This window comes from Adiantum capillus-veneris, chromosome 21, assembly GCF_014529385.1.
Source record: "Adiantum capillus-veneris isolate H3 chromosome 21, ASM1452938v2, whole genome shotgun sequence".
NCBI lineage: Eukaryota > Viridiplantae > Streptophyta > Polypodiopsida > Polypodiales > Pteridaceae > Adiantum > Adiantum capillus-veneris.
In genome coordinates, this window is record NC_140951.1 from 100,283,861 (window position 1) to 100,309,721 (window position 25,861).

The 25,861-nt window shown below is 41.0% G+C and overlaps 1 protein-coding gene and 3 pseudogenes across 2 annotated transcripts; 1 reads left to right on the plus strand and 3 right to left on the minus strand.

Moving 5' to 3' along the window:
* Positions 1–494: 494 nt before the first annotated feature.
* On the minus strand, positions 495–1,501 carry LOC147431420 (uncharacterized). The gene is made up of 2 exons (XM_086493672.1): positions 922–1,501; positions 495–781 (listed from the first exon to the last, which is right to left on the minus strand). The coding sequence occupies exons 1-2, from the start codon at positions 1,499–1,501 to the stop codon at positions 495–497; spliced, it is 867 nt and encodes a 288-aa protein (XP_086349798.1).
* A 3,793-nt stretch (positions 1,502–5,294) lies between these two features.
* The window catches only part of LOC147431421 (uncharacterized), a 29,155-nt pseudogene continuing 8,588 nt past the window's right edge, over positions 5,295–25,861 (plus strand).
* Positions 16,834–21,798, minus strand: LOC147431422 (uncharacterized; annotated as a pseudogene). The gene is made up of 7 exons (XR_015185696.1): positions 20,586–21,798; positions 18,878–18,945; positions 18,618–18,807; positions 18,463–18,528; positions 17,762–18,379; positions 17,452–17,682; positions 16,834–17,326 (listed from the first exon to the last, which is right to left on the minus strand). The product of XR_015185696.1 is annotated as an uncharacterized LOC147431422 (transcript).
* On the minus strand, positions 21,234–24,467 carry LOC147431423 (uncharacterized; annotated as a pseudogene).

The window sequence follows — 25,861 nt, forward strand, 5'->3', positions numbered from 1 at the left end:
TGGGCACCACACTAAGCATCCAATTTTCCCTAAGGTTGACCTTTGGACACAACCTTTGAATTTTGGAACCTTAGCATTTTGGAAGTCTTAATGGGCTGAACCTTAGGGTCTTTTTAGCCCGTTGTTTCACATGGCTCTTTTGCAGATGGCCCCCCCTTTGGATCCCTATTTTCCCTCCTTTGGATCCCTACTGTGGCCGGTCTGCTAACTTAACCAATATTCTAGCTTTTTCTCCCTTGGCACTTCCCCACATTAAATGATCAGTTTAATATGAGAAAATCATTTAGGAGAATTAGATATTGATTATTATGACATGACATCAAATCCATATTCCAGTATTTAAGGTCTAGCATGTAAGCAGCACTATTTGATGGTGTATGCGCCCCAATCCATCTAGCATGAAAGAGAACTTTCCTTTGTTTCCAAGAGAATGGAACATGCCAATGCTTTTCCACCACCGAGTGCTCTAATTTTTCAGGACACTCCAAACTCCTTTAGATAGTCCACCACTGCATCCATACTTTTTCAAGATTAGGTGCCTTTTGGTCAAGATTGCGCATGGCATACATAATAGGCATCATTACATGATATACATCCATCACACTACTCCACCAAGTTCTTTTCGTAAGCGCTACCCTCAAGACTTTGATTTTCTCTTTCACTTTTGCTCTCTCAGTACTCTCCCAGTCATGAAATGCCATACATGTAAATGTGGTTATGACTGCATCTTTGTTTCTAGGAAGAGATTCAAAAGTGTAGAAGTGAGTGTAAAATCTAATCTCTGCAGGTAGTTTTAACATAATTGACATGCGAGGTCAAAAAAAACTAATACTCTCTGTATTTTGAGCATAAATCTCACAAGTTGGTAAGCAATATCGACAATAGTGGGAAACCACTTGGTATCATCACTTTTGTACCAACCTTTTAATACAAGATTCAATCCATGTGTATTGCAACCAGAAGGAAAAACATGCGGATATCGCTTCAAGATTTTGCTAGCATTCTTGCAGTTCTTTGCATTGTCCATCACAATTTGGACTACATGTTTTGCACTCACTTCATCTATTGCATCGGCAATTACATCGGCAATATAATTCCCAGACTTAATTGAACCATGTAAATCCACAGTTCGAAAAAATGTTTCACCTCTAGGTGAGACAATCGTTAAATCAATTAGTTGTTTTCTTTGTACATTGGACCAACTGTCGCTAACTATAGTACATCTAGAAAGCTTTATATTACAGAGAATTAATCTTTGCACACGTTCTTTTACTTGACCATAATATTTCTCTAATAAATCATTTTGTATAGCATGGTATGAGGGAGGTGAAAACCCTGGTTCAAACTCACCAATTTTCTTCCATGCTCTCTTCCAATGCTCACTGTCCACCATCATCATAGCACTCCCTGAAAAGTAAATTGCTTCAGGAAGAGCGAGTTGTGCATCATCAAGCAGACCGTTACGTAAGCTTTCTTGCAATGAAGTTTGATGCATAGACATCTTTCTAAAGTCAAAATGACGCTTCGATGAGGATGCACTAGGTACATTGCTTTTTGGTTGCACATTGGAGTTTGGAGTGCAAGCCGACGATGTTTTCGGAGTTTGTTGATTGGAACCATGATATTCTGGCATCCTTGAAACATTAAACATAGATGTGTAATGTTTCTTTGATTCTTTCTTTTGAATTTCCTCTCTCAGGCGTTTGACAACTGCAGCTGCACTGGGATGGGAACATGTGCGACCAAGTTTGTTAGGTCCACCTAAAAAATGATCTCTTTGTCGAGGTGCCCCGCTTGATTTTGTTGTATGGCATAGCTTACACTCCCAATCTATGAATCAATCACCGATTTTTTTTGCATATTGCCACTCCATCTCAGGTGCCTTTTTCTTTTTGCTATTTTGAATTTGGGTTCTATCACTAGGTCCAACGTCGCCGTCTTCATGGTGCCATCTCTGGCGAGGTGGAGGGAGACTCACTTCTTTCTCGTTCTTTTGATGGGGGCTCTACCATTGAGACTTGGGCTCTCCTTTGTGAGGGAGAGATGCCCCATCACACAATAAGCTTTTGAGCCCTTCATATGGATCCTCTTCTTCTCTCACCGTAGAGAGCCCTCTTTTGGAAATCTCACTGGGAGCTTTCCTAGGCACTCCCTCTTCTTGGTGAGGAGTTTGGAGAATCCCATGGGTGTGTAATTGTTGTAGCACTTCACCTTGGAGGGATGGATAGCCCATGGCTTGTTGAATCTTAGTAACAAGATAGTTTACAAGCATAGGGGCATCATTAGTAGCTCGATCATTAGCAAAATCAAAGCCATCAACATTTATTTCACTCTCTTTACTATTGTCCATACTAACAAATTTTAGGTGTAAATATTTACTTGTACTTTGGCACTTCAAGCCCTAGTTGCTACTCCTCTTTAATTTCAAAGATAAGCACTCAAGCATGTATACCCGTGGCTTGGAATATCATTAATTGCAAGAAATAGATGAGAGGGTTAAACAGAGCCAAGACAGCACCGGTTCTTGTCAAGCTTCTAATAGCTCAATAATGGCTAAGCCGTAGGCTAAGCCGTAGGCAAGCAACAAGCCCCGTAGGACTCCATTATTAAGACCATAGCTCTCGACGGTGATACCCCGTTAACTGTGTAAAGCAGGCGGGCCTTAAGGGTGAAAAATCCATATTCTACTTATTCTTTTGCAATTAATAATACCAACCATTTGTAGCAATCTTTATGACCTCTCTTCTTTAGCAAGAAAAGAGAAACCAGTAGCTCTGATACCAATGTAAATTTCAATGGTCTAGTAATTTGTGTGTAGCGGAAAATAACTTAACATAGTGAGCATTTCATTAAGAACATGTTCCTAATGAGCATAGAAAGAGTGCTTGGTTGGAGAAAGCAACATAAGCATAACACCTAGTTAGTTTGGCATGAAAAATACTTGAAAAAGAGAGAGAAATAGAGCAATTGACAACAATTGAGGACTGGATTTACATGGAGCCGATCGCCCCTCCAAAAGGCATTCGTATTATAGCATCTCCCATCAAGAGAGACTTTGTACAATACAAAACATCCTGTTCCTTGGTAAAACTTGTTGGTGCAATGAAGATGGAAGCTTCATGCACCAAATTATGCTTGAAAACACGTGAATTTCCTCATGGTCTCAGTCCCAAGACCTCACACACCTTCAAAGATGGTGAGAGCTAGTAGGGAATGAGATTAGATGAAGAGGAAGAAGAAGTATCTACGAGAAAGAAGTATTCTCCTCACATAATCACTCTTATAGCATATCATAGCTTAGTAATTATAATGATAGAGGAGATGAGCATGCCATTGAAGCTTGGCTCTTGGTTGGATTTGCATTCCATAGCCAAGAGTTGTTGGTGTAGGCCTCCACTTCTCAATGCTTGGAGAAGGAGATGGAGTTCTTGCTCAACACATGGAATGTGCGAGTGTGTGGAGTTGTGTATACCTAATGCAAACCTTCTCTCTCTTCTTGTTCGACCCCTCTTGGGATTTACTCATGCTTTCACCCTATTGGTCCTTGCAAAGCTTAGCCAATAGGATTTAATGAGCAGAATCAAGAGCCTTGTGACAAGTGTCATCCTTTCCCCTTTAGTGAGAGCTTAGATAAGTAGTTTAATTAATCTAAACTCTCATTGGACCTTTTAGTCTTCTGGCCAATAGGAATTAAGCAAGCTTATGGGCTGCTTAATTCTCATTGGACCCCTTGGCAGATTGTCCAATAGTCTTTTAGGGAGCTTAGTTTTCATTGGTTATGTTATCAAGTATTTCTAAAATGATAAAGCTGAATTTACTCTTGCTTAATTCTCATTGGTCCACCTCTTTGGCCATCCAATAGGATTCAGGCTTAATTTGGGGAAACTCACCTAAAAGCCTAACATGTGTCCTATTTCCTTTATGTGTATTGGGGACTCTTGTGTAGTGTGTGTGTGTGTGTGTGTGTGTGTGTGTGTGTGTGTGTGTGTGTGTGTGTGTGTGTGTGTGTGTTCTCTCTCATCCCCTACAAGAAGGGCTCGCTCCCTCCTTTGTATCCCCTTTGTTGACTTTAGGGATTAACACCTTAGTCACCTAAGGATAGTTCCCATGGCATAGGACCTTAGAATTTTACATTAGCCTTTGGAAGTCTTAATGGAGTTAAACCCTGTGGTATTTTAAAACCCCATTGATGCACATTGCTCTTTAGCAGACCATCCCCATTTGGATCCCTATTTTCCCTCCTTTGGGTCCCTTGCTAAGACCGGTCTGGCAGCCTTACCAATATTCTAGCCTTTGCTCCCCTGGCACCTCCTCATATTAAATTATGAGTTTAACATGAGAAAATCATTTGGGAGAGTTAGATATTAGTTTTTATGACATGTGTTATTAACAATAAAGTGGTAGTAATTAAGAAACAAGTAAAAAAGTGTGATTGTGGGGGTGGAAAGTGGGGACTGGGGGTCAGGTTGCCATATCTATGGATGGGTGGTCTCAATTGGTCAAGAGAGACTCATTGCACCAAGAGCCGAGAATTCTCAAAATGTTAGTGCCTTTGAAAGCTATGGGGAAAACGGCATTTGAGATTCTCTCTTTTGGAAAATGAGAATTTAGGATCGCATAAAATTTTGTACTAGTTTTAAGCTTTCGCTGCAAGACAGGGCTAGGATCCGCTCGGACTCAAGTTACCTTGTGACTAGAGATTGTCCATTGGAAATCAAAATTGTCTTGACTATGTTTTCTTAATTGATTAAGCCTAGTGAGACCTGTTAGGAACCCTTCAGTTGCCGAGTGGATAAATGATAACAGGGAGAGGCTTGCTCAAACTTGTATTGAAAATAAAGGGTGCTAGAAGAGGAATGGTAAAGCTTTGTCATCTATATGGACTGTAGTTTTTGGAAGACAAATTGAAAGCTACCCTTTGTTTCATATTTTTGGCTCTTTGAGGTCCTTGACATAAAAGAACCTTCTCAAACCTTCACTTGATGCAGATGAGTCTCCCACCCTTAAAAGGCCTCTGCTAACTAGTTCTGCTTCACATTCTATCACCTCCTTTTTATTCCTCTCTTCTACACCTGGGTCCTCTGAAGGACGTAATAAAGCTAGAAGCTATGTCAAAAGAAGAGGAAAGAATCTCCCTATCAATAAAATGTTTAACTCTTGATTGAATTGGTCTTTCAGATCAATCGAACTTCTTCGGGGAAGCTGTTTCTGTGCAAAGAAGACTATCTAAAGAAGCGTATTGTTCATTGCCATTTTTCAAATCGGATTTTGGATCTTTTACACCAAAGTCTTTAATGCAAAGTTCTTTTCAACAAGTGTTTGGAAGTACCTGCAAGTTAGATGAATTGACTTTTGGTTGGACCTTTGACCCTCCATGGGAGTCTCCTACTCTACAACTTGACGCTTCCCTTTCACCAAGGTACTGCATGAAATTCTATATTGCAATACCGATGATTCGCATACATCAGGGAAGTATAGAAATTGTTCCGCATTCACTGCCACCTACGGGTGGTAGTTTAGAGCTTCCTAGTCCATGTGGGGACTAGGAAGCTCTAAACTGTTTTCAGCTAATACAAAGGGAGCTCATCTCTCCAAATGCAATCACCTATGCTTGCATCTTGAAGGCATGTGGCAATTTCAAAGACGTTGAGATGGACAAAATAACCCATGATGATATTGTTAGTCAGGAGCTTGAGCATCAGGCTAAGTTGAAAGAAGTGGAACAGCATAGAAGCAGTAATGATGGTACATGAAAGTAGAATTGAGCACAATAGTAACCACAATAGAAAAGTCGCAGAAGAGATGATGATGGAGCTCACAGTAGACATGATCAATTGCATGATGACTGAGAACATTATGATCACAAAGATGGATACAATGGATATGCTAGTAATGATGATGATGATGATGATGGATGCAAAGTAGAAGGGATCAATATAAGAGCTCTTCAAGGGGGAATCAATCATAGGAAATTGAGCTGTTCAATGTTTACATAGGTAGGGTAGCCATGACATGGATCATGGCTACTTTGTGCAGCTCGCAGGCTTTCATGGTCGTGATCAAAACGAAGGGATAAAGGTGGTAATAGTCATACAAGGACATAATAGCAATGTACATTTCGAAGATACAAGCAAGCTTCGAGGTTTGTAATCTGCCTCTAAACCTCCATGTCTATGTGTTTGCTTGGTCGACACAACTAGTCTACGGGACAGGACACGGCTTCCGTTCCTTATTATTTCTGGGGAGACACAGTGCCGACTCTCTACCATACTTCTGTATGGCACTTCTGTGCGATGCACATTATTTGATATATATTGTTTCTCTTTTGCTTATTGCATGGCACATAAGTTTAACTACTCATGTTGTTTTGTTGTAGCTCAATAATAGTGGAGTCCGCGACCAAAGGACCTAGCTTGGTTGGTTGAGCATTCATCTTCAGTGACTCGGGTCATCGGTTCGAATGCAGTCAGGCGACCCTTGTAGTGCTCAAGGACGTGTTTGTCACACCTCGCATCGGATGAGTGCGGTCTGCTAAAAAACAAAGCTCATGTCTTGGCAACCTGGTATGGGAATAGCTTTTTCTCAAACGAGAGCGTCTAATTTTGTCCCCATTTCTCACGAATTAGGTTGTGAGCGCCATCTTTCAACAACAAAGGTCGGAGGAGAGGAAGAAAGGCTGCTGCATGTGCTTCTCTACCACTTTGTTGCCATTGCCAGGTCTGATGTCGTGTGTATTGTCTTTCTGAAATTCTTTTTATCGCCATCTGTATTTCCATCATCCGCATTTTCTTGTTCCTATTGTTCATACGTACTATTTCAGGTAGATACTTGAGGCATATACAAAAACTACACCTTGAGAGGAACTGGGCTTTGCTGCTCAAATCTTGTTACCATATACATGTGGTAGTGATGTGTGTGAACACACCAGGACCGCCGGGGCATTTTTTCCCTCTTTAGGAGGTTTTTTCCCCCGTGCATTGTATATACGCCCATCACTCTAGGGCTATCTGTCTTTCCATTGCACACTAAGTAACACACTCTCTATTGTGTGCCTTGAGCTTCCTTCATCTTCTCCAAGCTGTGTGTGTTTCTCTGTAACCCTAATTCCAACAATTGGTATTAGAGCAGGTCACGCCCTCCCGGGCTTACTCGCCAGCTACTCCAGCACACGCCTGCTCACTTTCTCCGATTTCAGTGAGCTTTGGCGAGCGTTCGCAGGTTGACAAAATTTTTGGGTGAGCTCGAAGAGTTTGGTCTGCTCAGAATTTTGATTTGGGCTCATTTCGGCCTCCGTTTCCACTACAGGCAGTACTGCACAGGCTATTTCATCATTTTGTGCAGAATTTTTGTCAGTGCCATTTTCTGCATAACAGGTGCCTTATAGTCTTCTACGGTTTGTGCTATATAGCAGAGGTTGTTCCCGCTTCGTTTCTCCTATTTTCGGGCAGTTTTCACATCAGGTGCAGCATTTACCATGGCTGACAACAACAACACAGATGTGTTCAAGATGTTTGCTGTTGAGGATAGGTTGGATGGGGACAACTACCCTATGTGGGCTTATATGATGCAACATGTTCTTGTGTCAAAGGGTGTCTGGAACATTGTGCAGGGCGTTATACCAGTTCCTTGAGACATTCTTGCAAACAAATCCACTCAACTAGCATAGTAATAGGTCACCTTATATCATGACGCGTTAGAGACATGTTCTTCAAACAAAAACATACATGAATTCAACATTTGCAAGCTATATAATAAAGACACTTGTTAAGTATATGTTGTACAAATTTGCAAGTATTTCCATCCAATAATCCTAAAATATACATTAGAATGAGATTATCCACCTCAAATAAGCATGGATTTGAAGCACCTCCCTGCAAGAGAATAGGAATTGGAAAAGTTGGAAATGAGTTGTCCCTGCATGATGTGGGCAGACTGGGGTCCAGTATTTTGATCATATCTCCTCAACCGTGGCTCCAAATAAAAAAGTAAAAATATGGGCAAAAACTTCAGCTCCATTAGATATGATTTTTATTTTAAAATCATTTTCCAATTCGGATTGGAACCTTGTGTAAAAAATTCATCAAAATAGGGTCCATTTTTGACAGCAAAAGTCTTCCCGTGGTCCCCTTAGCTTAGACTTTCATTTAATTCCAAAGGACACCTCATGCCATATGAAAGAATGACATTGCTCCTTGACAGATTTTTGTAATCACGCTTGCAATAATGCATTAAAATAAGTGTATCTTTGAAATCATGCCACCTAGTGTCCCACTAGGATTACTTAACAGGTGTCCTACGAAAGCTTTGCAGTCTATTACTCCATATGAAGCATGGCATGATAGAAAGCCTTCTATTGAGCACATGCGTGTTTTTGGCTGTTTGGCATATGCTTTGGTGCCACAAGTGCAGCGCAGAAAATTGGATGATAAGGCTGTCAAATGTATTTTTGTTGGTTATAGTGCTGAAAGCAAAGGTTACAGGTTGTATCATCCGCAAACAAAACGTATTCTGGTTTCACGGGATGTAGTGTTTGTGGAAGATTCTATTCAGCCCTTGCTGTCATGTACTAGAGACAGTAATGTAAGCTCACAGGACATTTATGACACTTTGTTGCCGCTTTTCAGTGGTGGAAATACGAATGTAAGTTCCAATGAGGCAAATGTACAGCCTATGTATTGATGCAGATGTACATGATGTACTTGATGAGGAAAGGGCTGAAAATGAGCAGGCTAGAGGTAAGCCAAAATGGTTGGTGCACACTTTGCGTGACAGTAAATTGGATGCACCTTTGTCTAGTCGTACTCATTCAGGCTCTTGCCATGCATCTTATGCATCAGATTGTTATGCTTTGGCTGTGTCTAGTTTACATGATGTTGAGGAGCCTCTATCTTTTGATGAAGCACAGAATTCAGAAAATTGGATGGCTGCCATGCAATCAGAATATGATGCACTTATAGAAAATGACACATGCACTTTATGTGATTTGCCTCTTGGCAAAAAGGCCATTGGTACGAAGTGGGTTTACAAGTTGAAACGCAAGATGGATGGTCAGATCGATCGCCATAAGGCTCGACTTGTTGCAAAAGGTTATGCACAGCAAAAAGGCATAGATTATGAAGAGACTTTTACTCCCAAAAGGTTATGCACAGCAAAAAGCAAAGTGTGCAAATGTAACAAGGCTTTGTATGGGTTGAAGCAATCTCCTCGTGCTTGGTATGAGAAAGCTGACACTCATTTGGTCAAACAAGGCTTTCGTAACAGTCCAACAGAAAGCACATTGTATGTAAAGCATGAGGGTGATGTATTTCTCATCGTGGTTCTTTATGTTGATGATTTGCTGATCACTGGACCAAATGAGAGACATATTGCTGAATTTAAGGCTGATTTGAATGCTACTTTCAAGATGAAAGATTTGGGGCTGTTGCATCATTATTTGGGCATACAGTTTAAGCAATGTGATGGTGGTATTGCCTTGTGTCAGAAAAGTTACATAGAGACATTGCTATGTAAGTTTGGACTTGAGGATTGCAAACCTATTGCCACTCCCATGGAAACAGGTTTGAAGTTGAGTCTACATGATGCTAGCAATCCTGCTGATGTCACTCTTTACCAAACTACTGTTGGCTGCCTCATTTATGTATGCAACACGAGGCCGGATATTCAGTTTGCAGTCTCACAGGTCAGCAGATTATGCATAGCCCAGGGTCTAAGCATTGGCAGGCTGTCAAGAGGATTTTCCGCTACCTTAGTGGCACTTTACATCTTGGCTTGTTTTATCCCAAGGGGGGATCATTGCCGCCAGACTTACATGCTTTTTCGAACTCAGATTGGGCTGGTTGTTTTGACACGAGAGTGTCCACAAGTGGTTTTTGTTTCATGCTTGGCAATTCATGTATATCATGGTTGAGCAAGAAGCAACCTACTGTGGCCACTTTGAGTTGTGAGGTTGAGTACAGGGCAGTCTTCACAGCTACGGTTGAGTGTGTATGGCTCAGACGCCTTATGGCTGATTTGGGTGTTGGACAGGACACTGCCAACACTATCTACACTGACAGTCAGAGCGCATTGGCAGTTGCGAGGAACCCAGTTTTTCATGCTCGCACAAAGCACATTGAGGTGCATTACCACTATGTCAGGGAGAGGCTCTCAGTAGGAGAGATCAGCTTGGCTTATGTGCCAACACAGGACAACCTTGCAGATCTTTTCACAAAGGCATTGTCTCGTGAGAAGCTTGAAGCTTTCCGCAAAGCTTTGGGCTTACTCCCCTTTGTGGACTGATCCTGTCCTCAGGGCATGGCACTTCCCTTTACTCATGTGCCAGCTCTCGTTCACCGCATCACTCCAAGGGGGATTTGTTACCACATACATGTGGTAGTGATGTGTGTGAACACACTAGGACCGCCGAGGCATTTTTTCCCTCTTTAGGAGGTTTTTTCCCCCATGCATTGTATATACGCCCATCACTCTAGGGCTATCTATCTTTCCATTGCATACTAAGTAACATACTCTCTATTGTGTGCCTTGAGCTTCCTTCATCTTCTCCAAGCTGTGTGTGTTTCTCTGCAACCCTAATTCCAACAAATCTGAGGTAGGACTTCGCTCATTGCCTTGCATGTCCTTGCCGTCATGAGTAGCTTTGTTGGCACTGCCTGCTTTTGCAGGTAGTGATATAGGCGTGGTGCCTATCAAATGATGTACACAATTTTTAGGATTTCTTTTAGGCTTTTTACACAAATAACAAGCCGAGAATCGAAGCCAAACTTCAGAAGGGCCTGCCATGTGCCAGTGGCAAGATAATGTAAGTGATGGAATGATCAGACCAATAACAATAGTTTGTCTCGCATGAGAATTCATTTGCTCTTGAGTTGATCCAAATGTGATCCAACGTTGAGTAATTTATTGTTGTTGGTTCTTTGATTATTTGTTTGAATCCATACAGTGCCACGTAATGTTGTAGAGAGATGTAATAACTATTGCTATTGTTTGCATCTATATTGAAATCTCCTATAATAATGGTTTCTGTGGTCATATCCAATGCGTGCAAAATTTTATCCAGTTCTTGCCAAAGGGACGAGAGTTTCGATGAAGGATGTCTGTATAATGATACGATGTTTAATTTCTTATTGCTTGCAATAAACATGGTCAATGAAACAATTTGATTCCGTCTGATATTAATATATTTGTGTCAACAAAGTGATACTTATTCTTGTGCAGCATAAGAACACCTGATGGTCCTTCAGAGGATATACAATCAAATTCGGGAAATGTGTTTCTTGGATGCACAGAATGTCTGATGACATAAGGCTCATGTTTTTTATAATGTCACTGTAATGCGCAGACATGGACGCTCTGTTTAAAGATTGAATAATGATATTGTTCTCGAAGTAGTCTCTTAAGTTTCTGTTTACGGTTTTCCATGTTGCTTTTTGTTTCTGGCGTTCTATTGCTTGTAACACTATATTATCTGTTTTTATTTGCTTCGAGTCAATTCTGGAGAGGAGAAACAAGTTTTGAGGATTTTTAATGCGTGACAACACTGTGTATATCAGTCCATGGCTTTTTACTTTCGAACGGTCGAAGACCAATGTGTGAAGTGTTAATCCTTGAGATATATGAATAGTTCGAGCTGATGCATGTTGAACAGGATACTGTGTTCTTGATACGACATTAAGCATATTTTTCTCGACTTGGAACTCTCTTGTGATTTTTCTTATCGGAGTCCATTTTCTCAGTATAAATTCTGTGAACAGATGTTGGTTCTCAAATCTTGTACGTTGACCTACTCTGACGTTGTAAAACTCAATCCAAATTATTTTTTCGTTTGATGCCTCTGAATGACTCTTGTAAAGTCCATCGACTCCATTTACAAGCCCATCTGTAATGTTTAAGTTTCCGGCGCATAGTTCTACGACTAAGTTTGGTTTCAAATGCAAGGTTTTTTGTAACCCTCCACATTGTTTTGAATCTTCTGGAATCTTTACATATTTTTGGCAACTTTTTGACTTTCTGTAAGCAGCTTCAAATATATCTGGTGTTCTTGGTGTGGCTTCAAATATGTACTTGTTATACGCGTCTTTGCTTTTATTGTCGTAAAACAAATAAGAATAATTATTCAGTGGAGGTGGTTCACGGCAGAAAGAATCGTTCAAGTGTTTAATATCTTCCTCTGTGTGTTCACTTTTGCGTATCCGATTTAAAATTTCAATGAATCTTATATTTTCTTGTCGCATTGGTTGTGTTAGTTCGTATTGCTTGATATGTGAGTGCCAAAATGAAACGAGCAATGTGTTGAGTATGTTTTTGTGGTATGAGAAGATCCAGCTATCACGAACAGGACTTGCTTGACAAAGATCTCCACAGAGGATAACGTCTATGCCTGCAAATGGTTTATCATGTATTTTTTTTATAGCGCAGAGTCGTGCATCAGCTTGTTCGAATAGATTACATCCAACGAGGGAGATCTCATCAATAACCACTAACTATAAATTTGCATACTGTGTAGAGAGTTCATCTAAATTTTCCACGCTCAACGAGGTTTGGTCACTCGCTATCAGTGGTAGACGGAGAGCAGAATGTATCGTGGTTCCGCCAATATTGAATGCTGCTTTTCCAGTGTATGCCATCAATAAAATTTTAGTAGATTCAATGTTTGCAGGCAATTTAAAATTGTAGTGCCGCAGCAAGCCTTGAACCAATAGTAACAGTAAAAAAGTTTTACCAGTTCCAGTACCTCCGGTCAAAAACAGGTGTATTGCTTTGTTTGGATCTGTTCATTTTCTCAGCATGATATCATCGAATAAAAGACGTTGTCGGGTATTCAGCATTTGTAAGCCTTCGTTTAATTGTTTATTTGAAATTGCTATCAGCTTCGTTATTGCTAGTTTTCTGTTGTTGGTAGTGTTCAAGTCTGGAAGATTTGAAGTGATGTTGTCGTGCATATTTTTGAGTGAAGAAGCAAAGGAGCATGATGTTGATGCTGTTGCAACTTGTGAGATATTATTTTCGTCTATAATATCTTTGCTAAATTTTTTCTCGTTGTAGGATACAAGATCTAGATGACGTTTATATATATCTGCCCATGTTTCAGAGCAATGAAGATGTTGATTCTCGTCATTGTTCCAAGATAAATACAACAAGCATTGTTCTCGATAAAAGTTATTGGGATCTTTATGCTTGTCGTATCGAACGTAACGAATGATTCGGTTATCTTTCAACGAAACAATTTTGCATCCATAATGCTTTTAGCACGAGCAAAATTCTGCCAAGCAGATATTATGCAAGTACGTTGGTCTTTTGCTATATTTATCGACGATGTTTTCAAAAAATATGTCATGGCTGTCTGGATCTAACTGTTTCAGTGTTTCTTTTCTTTTTAAAATAAGCGAACGCTGGTTTGGAGGATTTGTGTTGATGAAAACAAATTCTCTAGTAGAACTGTGCAAAGGTGAAGATAAAACAATATAAGCAGCTTGTTGTGCACTCAATTGTTGCATATTTAAAATCGTATTTCCAATGCGCCGTAATCTTTCAACAGTGTTGGCATTATTTGCGATACAAGTATCGATTTCAGCTTTAATAGTTGTTATCAATGTAGTATCCATTTTTGTTATGTATGATGAGCAGTATGCAGCAGCACCATACGCGTTCACTATGTATTGGATGTCGGTATTAGCGTTCCATAATTCTGAAATTTTTGGATTGAAATTATTTGTAAAAACGTCTCTTGTTCTTCGTCTCATTAGCACGATCGGTGTCACAATTTTTGATCGAATTGCGAATACGTAATCGTCGAAAGAAAGTTCTAATTCTTCGAGCCAATTCTTGAAATCAACTGGTAATTCATCGAGTTTGATTGTTTCGAGGAGTTCTTTGATTCTCTTAAGATTTTTCTTGTGCTATTTGTTATGTTTTTCTTCTTTTTGCAATGGTTTAAGTACACAAGTGTAAGGCATTGGGTATCGGGGGAAATCAAAACAACATTTTTTTTTCAAGCAAGTTTTTCGATGTGCGTGTTGTTGAACATCTCTCAAATCTTCCTGAAGAAGGTTCTTGTCAGTGCTAATGCATTTTTCAATGAATATCGTTACACTATTTGTATTTGCATCAGTTAGCTGAGGTGCATTTTCAATCCATATTAGACCATGATCGTGTTGACTGCCACGACTTTGGAATTCGGTCACAAAAAGTAGTCTTTCACTTTTCCTCCCAGTATGTTGTTGTCTTTGTTGAGTAGTTTTTTCAAACTTTAAAATCTGTGTAAATAATATCTAGAACATGTAATCGGTCCGATCGCACGAGACGTCTAATGTAGGCATTTTCTGTTTCGTTTTCATCTTTGGTCATGGGAGAGAGTTTTTCTAAACAATTAATTAGTTCTTTCCAGCATCTCTCTACAGCCGAGAAAGTGACAAAAAAGGTAGGAGGACCTAGTTGTCTTATCATCGCGAAGATATTTTTTTAAAATCTTTTGCTTATAATCTGGAGAAGTTCTCAAAGCTTCATAATCTCTGTAACCTATCTTCGATCAAATAATTATGTTGACGTTTGTATCGTGCAACACATCTCGGGCGTGAAGAACGATCCCTTCGAGTTTAACCTTTCTTAGACAGACCTATATAGGCGAAATAATTTGTTGTGTCATTATTTTCACTGCTTTAAAGAACAAGTTTTCTATATCCAATGCAAATCGTCTGTCCCCATGAAGTAATTCCCATTTTGCAATTTTATGATAGTTTTTAATTGCTAGATCGTGATACTTATGTGGTTCACCGAAGAATATCTTTGGAAAACCTAGTTCTTCACAAAATGTGTCTTTTAATAAACCAAGTGGATGATTTCCTTCACTAGGTGCAACGTGCAAAATCTTATCGTTGTAATCAATGATCTGTTGTGCCGATGTGAACTGATAAATGAGAATATCGTGATAATTCTCATCATCCTCGTCGTCATCATTGCACCTTGCAAGACAAACTGAATGCGCCTTTTGCAAGAGGGTAATATGTCGTAACCAATTCTCATTCAAGCTTATGTTCTCTTTCACGTAAAGATCGGAATGTAGAAACTCTTTTAGCGCTTCAAGAGTGAGAAGTGGACGCACTAGTCCGCTCAAATAACAATGGTTGTATTCTAGTTTTCTCTTTAAACCTACAAGAATCGAGTTTTCTTCATCAATGAATCGAGGCAAGCTTACTTGTGTTTCGGTAACGTTTGCTAGCACGTTCACAATACTTCCATGTAAACCGTATTGTCCGTCGTATGTTAACTCTCATATTTTCGAGAACAGTATTCGAGGTGCGATCAATCTTTTTTCTAACTTGTTTAGCTTTTGTACAGTTTCATTCTTGTCGTTCAACCCGATTTCTTGTAAAGATTTATAAGTTATTGCTGGTTTTCTTCTCTTTCTTTTGCAAGCTTCACAAATTCGTGTGAAGGTGTCGCTAGCTTTCTTTTTTTTCGTCAATGTTATTTGGTAACAAAAAAGCATTCTATTGCAATGCTCACATAAGGTTGAAGGAGTATCCTGTATTTCTTTTAAATACATTTCCAAAGGTGTATCACTGAAACGCAATCTCTTTTTCGAGCAGGGTTTGTGTTCCTCAGGAGAAATATCTTGATATGAATTTCTCAAGCGTTTTACCTTTGTTATTATCGTTGTTTTTGTACGAAGTGTGTTGGTTTCTTGAGACAAATACTCTTTGGCGACACATTTGTTACTGTCGTTAGGATACAAAACCAGTAACACACAAAGTTTTGAAACTTCAGAAGATATCCAAATTTCAGATCTTTTCGACCCTGATGCAGGTTCGCGCATAGGATACACGTACAAAGTCCCATCGATGTCTGTGACCAATATTCGATGTTTCATACCGTCATGGTTGCATGCACCGACGATAAATTTCTTTTGCTTCTTACGATGTCCACTATGTAAAACCACCTCAATGCACAAGCGGTTCGCTTCACTGAAAAGCTCGATTATATGAATAGTTAGTGCCAAGGAATTGCGAGAGGTTTTTAGCAACCTATAGACTCTATCGTAAGTTATTTTGGTTATGCTACTGTTGTTTCCCACCATGAGAGAGTTTATTACATTTGTCGATGCGGTTTGTTGTTCCATTTGAAAGAGGGCATAAGCAGCTAAGTTTCTCAGAAGATCTGTCGGTGCAATTGTTGTTTTTGTAATATACTGGAAAACAATGAATATATCAACATTTTGATTGTATGTACACAAGAAAGATTCATCGACGCCAAGTTTTTTAATGTCGTCAATAGTGGAGATAGCCATTGTTTGAGTGAACTGAATGAGCATAGAGAGAGAGAGAGAGAGAGAGAGAGAGAGAGAGAGAGAGAGAGAGAGAGGGGCGGGGGGGGGAGAGTTTCTTATCCAACTGTAGATAGAGAAAAGGGAAACGAGAGAAATATGCGAATGACTGGAAGTAGTGAACCTCTATCTGCAATACTGTAACTGACAAACACAAGCAAGGGAGTCTTTATGAATAATACTGAAATAGATAGATAGCCAGAGAGAGAGAGAGAGAGAGAGAGAGAGAGAGAGAGAGAGAGAGAGAGAGAGAGAGAGAATCCAAAGCTGTTGGCTACTGGAAATAACGGGACTCTTTACATGATCATGTTTGAGAGAGAGAGAGAGAGAGAGAGAGAGAGAGAGAGAGAGAGAGAGAAAAGACAGTTGGTTCACTAACGACAGAGAGGCCTATGCACAATACTTAGAGAGAGAGAGGGAGGGGGAAAAATGAGTGAATAAAGAGAGAGAGAGAGAGAGAGAGAGAGAGAGAGAGAGAGAGAGAGAGAGACGGGAAGGGAATCTCGAAAACGGTATGAAAGCAGAGTTGCAAGTCTTTTTACAGAGGTTTTTTTTTTTACAAGGGTTTTTGTACAAGGCTTTTTTGGTGCATTCAAGACCATGAAAAGGAAAACTAGATCGAAACTCTCTAAGAGCTTTACCAGTATTATTTATATACAATGGTAATTTCTATTCTACTTCCAAGACCTTTACCCTGGATAAAAAGCCGTCATATTTCCTGCTAGGCTGATTTTGAACGTGCCAGTGCGTGTTTTTTGATGCGAAGATCTCCCTTGCAACTATTGGACTTTTAGAATACAAGCTTTGAAAAGTCTTGCCCAAAGCCAAGACCTCATCAACAATGAGTCCAACTAGTTGTGCAGAAATGACAGGACCTTCGCGTGGCTTTGATCTGCACTTGAAGCTTGGGAATCTCGTAGCTTGTGGTGGTCTTTTGGCAAGTGACACAGAAAAGACCTTCCATCGTTTTATGAACCTTGTTCGATTTGCAAATGACACATAGTGTCTCTAGAAGAACACCATTTATATTAGGGAAACGCAAGACACCGAATACCTCCAGGTCAAAAGTGATAACGAAAAAATTACAAAGAAAGTCAGTACAGTTTCTAGGCAATCAAGTTATCTAACATTACCTGTTTTCCGTAGCCAAGACTCTCAACCTGTGTCTTGTAAGTTTGTAAGAGATCAGATTGTAGATGCTTGCTATGAACAGGCACCAAGATCGTGAGATCCAAAACAGACAGCGTATTCTCATGACCTAAGAAAGCTCCGACATTCCTTGCAACAAAAGTTTTCACTTCTCCATTGTCAATATCCCTCTTGATAGACTTATACTCTTCTTTGTGATCGTTGACAAAAGTCAGCTGAAACAAGTACACGTTAAAAATCACGAAATCTTATCCACCCAAAGAAGTGCAAACGATTTTAATGTACGAAACTTACAGTTGCTCGATCTTTGGGAGTAGAACCGTCATCCACCAGTAGTTCTCCACGAGTGGAGTTGGTGTACATTTCAAAACTCTCACTCTCAATAACAACAAAAGCAAGCGTACCCAAATAACTTTTTGCACCGCTTAGACCCGCACTTGCCGCCTCATCTAAGAAAAATCTTATCTTCATTTCTGGGTAAAAGCTCAAGCGAATTGGAAACGAAGCAATGCAAGTGACGATCGAGGTAGCATCCAGGTAAAGAGAGAAAGGTGACGTCCCACCATCTGCCTTGTTCTTTGTTTTGATTGTTGAACCCTCTATCCGCACAAAGCTACCAACACTCAAAAAGAAAGCAAATTGACTTATCAAAGATGAACCGACGACGACAGTGATTGTGTGTGGAGTTGTGCGAATCCACAAGATCAGTCTTGAAGAACTTCACAATCTTTGGATCAAAAAGCTTGAAAGTACCATAATTGTTCAGCACACACCCCTCAATTGCAAATCTAGGAGTGATGTCAGAGAGGTCAGTTATATGTAAAAAAGGCACATTATGCTCTTCAATAGAAGGTTCTTGTTGTGGGAAAGGGTTGGCTTTCACTTCATCTTCTTCAGTGTCAATTAAAGCATCTACAAAACAGTACAGGAGAACATGATAAACGATTTATATTAAAAACAAGTATATGGTCAAATTTTTTTGGTTTTATATATACCATGTCTCTCGATCTTAACGACATCCATCTTTGCTTTTTGCGCTTTCGAGCATCCAACTTGTGCACCTATTGAAAAAGAAAGGGACACTGTAAAATGTAAAAGGTAATCGAATCTCGTATACACTTTCTTTAGAAAAAGGTAGAAATCAACGCACTGCAAGCTTGCACTTTGCCTTTCGAAAGAGATGGCTGGATAGCAAAGTTTGGTTCACTGTATACACTACGCTTGCGAGAAGTTGTCGGAGTGCTTGCAGATGACTCACTTGCATCAATGCGTACACATTCACGTTTGGAAGTTCCACTTTTTGGATAGCAATACGTGCAAGGGCAACATTTTTTTCGGCTCTTCAAAACGAATATGTTCAAGTAAGAAGACCAAAAGCACAAAGGACACCGCAAGACCTATACTCCATACTGTCAATCTCCAGGCTTTGCACGCCACCACGGCTATAGGCCATATTTCAACGCACTTACTCACTTTATCTACATAACACAAACAAATGAAAAAAATTGAGAACACTTCTGAACTATGATTTTGTCACCAATTATCCAAACTAAACCTACAAAGAAGAGAGAGTCAGAAAAGGGGGGGAGGGGATTGCATCTTTCTGATACCACGTATCCCAAACAAACCATTGTCTTTTAAAGGGGCACAAGAAAGAGGGAAGGCGACATCCACACCCAATAAACAGAAGTGAAGAGAGTAGTGAAAAGGAGGAAAGGCATTTTGAAGCAACAAGAACCTTCACTACATCGATTCAATATAGAATAGTGCCACTCGACAATAATGGAGAGAGGAGAAAAAGTGAATGTCATTTTTCTTTAGTGATGACAATCCATATTGTACCACCAATCCATCATAAAGCACGACACCGTAAAGAAAACTAACGGCGCACAAATTGTATTTTTTCAACCTCGAACAGAGTCAACAAGGTCAGAGAGAGAGAGAGAGAGAGAGAGAGAGAGAGAGAGAGAGAGAGAGAGAGAGAGAATTGGGGGGAAGTGGATAGAAGAGAGGGGGGGGGGAGAGGGAGAACAAGCGACGACCAATGCAAGATGCAAGGTTGCAATGCTCAAGGCAAGCGGGGAGGGGAAGGGGGGGGAGAAAAAGGAAGAGGACAGGAAGACCTAGCCGAGAGAAGATTTCACTTGTCATCTATATATATATATATATATATATATATATATATATATATATATATAGATAGATAGATAGATAGATAGATAGATAGATAGACAGAGAGAGAGAGAGAGAGAGAGAGAGGGAGGGAGGGAGAGAGAGAGGGGGGGGGGGGAATCGACACCAAGGTTGCGTCAGTAGACTCGTGACACGAGAAGAGCCCACATTTTGAATCTCGCGAATTTTTTTTAGACACGGGAGGAGAAAAGAAGAGGGACAAGTAGGGAGAAAAAGGGGGAAGGGAATGCTCGACGTGACCTCAACGCGTTCACACGTAGCACACTATGAAACGCCACCTTCAAAATCCCTTACACAACAAATACGAAACATTACACATGTAAATGATCACACACAACTGAAAAGACATAGAACAAGGAAACACACACGGTAGACAGCATTCTGCAAAAAAAAAACTAATCAGAAGGCCTTCAATCCATGGTTGCTGCATATCTTGACTGCCTTGCCTTTAGATCCCTTTTCCTCTCAACTGTCAATGGTCACAAGCAATACATGCAAGTGATGACGCGAGCGACAAGAAACCATCCCAAACAGTTGCATGCATTTACACAAACAAATGCACCCAATCGCCAACAAACGAACACGTTCCCACCATTTAGAAATCTATAAACATACTCCGAAAAAAAGACATCATAACGTAGTCAACAAGACGATTCAGAACACAGTCAACAACATGAAATCACATCAAAGCCTTCAGCAAACCTTTTGCCATGCGTTGCACTTGACCACCAGCAAAAGAAATCTTTACACATGCTCGAGAAAAAATACTAGAAAACAGCGAACAACACTATCCAGAACACAGCTTCATGATCTGGAAAACAGAGATTGAGGTGAAGAAAAGAAAGGTGAGTCTCACCGTGACATTGCCTGGCTTTTCTTGTGTATCGGCTTTTCTAAATGAGCATGGACTTCATTATTAACTCACCATACACAAAAATACCACAAAGAGGTTTTCCCCTTTCCACACCTTGGCTGATGAGAGGCCATGCACCAACCACAGAAAGTAACAGCAGGCAAAACTCAAAAAGGACAACACTAAACATCCCCGGCAAAGCACAGGCCAGATCCAACCATTTCATACTTGCAAGAGTCATGCAATTATTCTTTAATGGTCCATTACTGTGAACCATACACTGCACACACTACCCCAAGAACCCATTCCCAATCTAACTGAACCAGCATCTAGCCTCTTCTTGGCTTGAAGAAGATCTCTCAAACCCAAAAAGGCAGCTATGACACCCAGAATCGAGCAAGTCAACCACACAAACAACCAACCACATTACAAACAGTCCCCCAGTACCTGTGTCCAACAACTTGCAACACAAGAGATTGTTATTACTTCGAAGAGCAGCCTAATTAACGAAATTACCCACCTGTATAAGCTATGCATGCAAGACCTGAACATGATCTCTGAACTGATCTTGTGTATGCAAATGAGCTCATGCTCTGCTCACAAGAACTCGCGTCCCAAGACCGTCCCAAGACCAAACATTTCTTTATGAACACCTAAATATCCTACTGAAATTGACGCTCGAAGAGCATGCCTTGACGCAGTACAAGCTGATCCACCACCTCAGAAAGAGCCACATAACCCCTGCACTCTTTCCCCTTTCTGCCAACACTCATCGACCAACTCCTCAGTGCCTAATTCTGAGTCGCGCAGGAGAAAAAAACAGTCAGCCCAGTTAGTGCCTGATTCTAAGCCACACAAAGGAAAAAAAAAAACAGTTGGCCCAGCGAGAGGCCGAGCTCAGAGGGCGGTACTGGCCGGTTTCCAATCAGAAGCAGGAACTCTGCAGTAAGATGACAAGCTAGTGCACGTCACATCCTACTATTACATAGCAACCAAATAGCAATCCAAAGTTCTAGGAAGAAGGGAGGGCATCATTCAATTTCATTAGACATATTAAGGACGGGCACCTGCACTATGATTGAGGCCAGAAATCAATTTTCTAGTGATATCTTTTCTTGTACTGAATACCAGATAGTCCTATCTCATCGTCACATCCTATGGTAGATGGGTTGCTGTATGCACTTTCAGCCTTAGTCGAAGTGCGCTCAATACATGCAATCCAACTATCGGATGGTGTGCCGACTATGGATATTGCACCACATACAAGGCTTGAAGGAGGAAGAATCCTCCAACCATGGATGCACATGCATGGCTTGAAAGAGGAAGAATAGCGCCACAATTTCTGCTCCTTCTATTGCCAATTGGCACCTTGAGGCAGCAGGGCAATCGCGGTGGCTTCTTTCGTCGCATAGGATATGAGAAACTGTCAAACTCAAAGAACAAGCACAAAGCAAAAGAATTAACCTATCAGAAACCCTGCGCGGGTGTGTTGATGTTCACACCCAGAACCCTACAATGCATGAAGCCCTAATTTTATACACAACCAGTTTTCTCATCGTCCTTGTTCTCAGAAGTTGTGGCTCAGCGATCCGGGCATCTTTCTTAGAGCAGAAACGGTAAGTGGCGAGAGGTTTGTGAATTTATGAGCTTGCAAATTAGGTGAGTAGATCTAAAGGAAAAACCCCTCGATGCTGGTCGAGAACAAAATTTCTTTGTGTACTCTTTAGCTTCTTCTTCTCGAAGCTGTGTGTGAGCGTGCCTGTGACCCTTAACTTAACAATTTGATGTTGTACACTAGGTTAGTTCACAAAGAACATCACGAGCCTGAAAGAAAAACAAGATGAATTGTGCTTGCAAGGACTCCACAAACTCTTTTTTGGCAAGGCAATATGATGAGGTAATTTCTCCTCACGTATTCCCACATACCTCAACTGAGTATGAATAAAAGTAAAGCCACCTTTCGACAGAAAGCAAAAGGAAAATAAATTGAGGCTATGAACAAAAGCAAAGCCACCTTTACACAGAGAGCAAAAAGGAAAATAAATTGAGGCTATAATCTTCAACCCTTCATTCCCTACACAGAACGCAATGGACTTCAACACAATGATATTTCGATGATGTGCCTTCAATTACTACAGAGACGAGACAGCAGTCATGAATCAGTTTCGCATGGCAGTGCATGGAAGGATCAAAACACAACATAAGACATGCTCAAGAAAGAGAGCAGCACCTTACACGTAGGCCTCGAAAACAATCAACAATTACAACCTCAGAAATGGTGAATTTAAAGCCCTTACAGTCCCCAACCAGATTTGGGAATCACATGCAACCCCATCACGCAATGATGAGCCAACTCCACCAAAGCAGTCTGAGCAGAATTGGCACAGCATGGTACCGTCACAAAGGCTGTAGAGACCGAACCTTCCATCGCAATCAGCGTCGATTTCATTCCCTACACCAACGTCAGCAAGGAGTCTCCATGAGCGAGAGACGACAAAAGACCAGGTCCACAGCCCCCCGAATCGGGACGCGGACACGCGCGAACGAGAAGAACACAAAAGGGGCCTCTGCATCTCACGCGCCAGAGAAAGTGGCCGTAACCACGTGGATTCCCAAATAAGGGTAAAAGCAGGCCTAAAGTCCAACCAGTAGGCAACCGACACGTGTGTGCCCCAAGTTCAAGGCAAACGCTAAGGCTGCCAGTATGGCAGGCCAAAAATAGCAATGCGTTGTAAAAGAAAATAGCACTTGGGGCTTTGCCAGCGCGAGGAGTGCAGAGACGAGACGAGAGCGCGCGAGGAGATCTCTGCAGAGCAGAAGTGCAAGGTATGCAAATTTCTACGTGTGTGTGTGTGTGTGCACGCGCACGCGCATGCGACCCAAATGTGTAGATGGATGCAGTTGATTTTACAGAGAATCAAAAAAGGGAGATTCGCCATCCGTGTTACTATGGCTCTCTTGCCAAGCTTGGTCTTGTTCCACATCCCCATCTTGCCAAGCCTGATCTTGTTCAGGGTAGCTTATTGCTTCCATTGCATCTCGGTGGACTTGGTTAGGGCTTTCAGTTATGTCTGCATTCACACGAACATGTGTTTAAAGGTTTCGAGCATGATCATTAGAAACTGAACTTGTTAAGTTGTGTGGCCCCCATGCCTACTTTGAGAGTTCCTTCTTGATTTATGGCGCTATATTTCCATCAGGAAAAAACTCAGAAGAATCTTCCTTCATAATGTCTTCTAATTGTCTTTTCGACGCCATGCCAACAAGATGTAGCTTAGCATCGCCTACTAATTCCATTTGTTGGTCTAAATTACCTGCTGCATCCAACTTCCCCAATTGGCTGTAGAGAGGTTTGGATTCGACACTGCTATGTCTCCGACGAGTTTCGTGAAACTTAACACCTGCTCGAGAGGGTGAGTAAAAGTGACTCCCAGCTTCCATAGCCTTTGTCGCTCCCTGCCAGAAGGAAGACCACGTTGTCCAGGCAAAAACAGGGCATATTATATATCTCTACTTGTATGTCATGCAATGACAATGCCACCTTTATTTTGGGATGGCCAACTAGATGTGACACCCTGTTATTGCAGAGTGATGGGCTTAGAAGAGTGCACTCTTGAGTCCTAGGTGAAAGAATCCACAAGATTTCAAGGACATGGAATCTTCTTGCTGCTTTTGCATGCATTAGGCATGTAGTTGTGAAACCTTTTGAGGATGAGAGAGCTTTTGTTTTGATGCGACGTGTGATGGACAGTCTTTGAGGCCTTGTTGGTGATGGAGACATAGTAGCTGCCTGAAATCTGCTTGAAATTAAGCTATGAAGATTTCTTGCTCCATAGCTGCAATTTCTTGGGCAGCAGGAAGGAATCTATGCATTATGAAATTTGGCATAGAAGGCTCTTCTTTGTCAATGTGATCTTGACGCAAATGCTCATGTAAGCTTACCATGCAGAGCATAATAACACACTTCCAGTCGAGGTGTGCGCACAAGCATCCGCAACCGCCAAAGAAATGGCCGATATGGAGCTTTCCTCCTCCCAACTTGTCTGCTTTGTTGCAGAGCGATGGGCCTAGAAGAGTGCACTCTTCAGTCCCAGGCAAAAGAATCCACAAGATTTCAAGGACATGGCATCTTCTTGTTGTTTTGCATGTATTAGGCATGTAGTTGTGGAACCTTTCGAGGTGTGACGAACGGTCTTTGAGACCTTGATGGCAATGGAGACATAGCAGTTGCCCGATTTTTGCTTGCAATTAAAGCTATGAGCTTTCTTGCTCCATAGCTGCAATTTCTTGGCCAGCAGGAACGAATCTATGCATTATGAAATTTGGCATAGAAGGCTCTTTTCTGTCAATGTGATCTTGATGCAAATGCTCATGTAAGCTTACCATGGAGCTTGCATCTGACGACAATGAGCTTGTATCTCAGGTCAACAACATAGACTGTCAAGAATTGCATTCATGCATCTCAACTCCATCCATAAGAACCCATGATACAAAGCATACTGTACAGATGGAAGATATTAGCCTAGAGATCTGCACCCTCACCCTCTGCACAAGTACAATTCTCGGGCCTTTGACATCTCTTGCTTCATCGGCAAGGTCTGCTCCTCGCAATTTGTTTGATTGGAGACTCATGCAAAGGATTGGAAGGATGAGGAATCTCTTGTGACTCTTCATGTATGCTTAGAGGATAATTGCTCTGTACAATGTCGTTCTGACTCTGAATCGGTCAAAAATTGTGTAAATGCCTCTTGCAACTCCAAGCCTTTCTCAAAAAATATGTCTGTGTGTGTGTGTGTGTCTCCCCTACGTGTATGTATGTGTGTATGTGTCTACACTCGAATGCAACAAATGGGACCATTTTCCTCTGTTTCTATGACTAAGTGTAAGCATCTCTCTCTCTCTCTCTCTCTCTCTCTCTCAGGCAGTGCCACCGTTGGCAAGTTAGTGCCAACTTTGTTTGAGACGTCATCAGCTTGACCACATCCTTGGACGTCTTTGCCAATAAGTCCTTGGGCTGCTCGCTTGCCTCTTTACTTGTGCACTTGCCCCACCCGCCACAATGCTATATTCATAGCAAGTAGCAAAGATTTTAGTAACTCTGAGAGAGAGAGAGAGAGAGAGAGAGAGAGAGAGAGAGAGAGAGAGCGCTTGTTCTCTATGAGCATAGACAGGCATGCAGAGGGAGTCTCTTCTTGATTTAATAAGTATGTTATTCTCAACTCTTTTGTTGTTTTGTTCAGAGGTATCCATGGCTGGAATCTCCACTTCAAGCAGGTTCTATTTATTTTCCTTTTGTCTGATTTTAAAATGTATTTGTATATTTGTAGCATTTTGACAAATTGCATGTG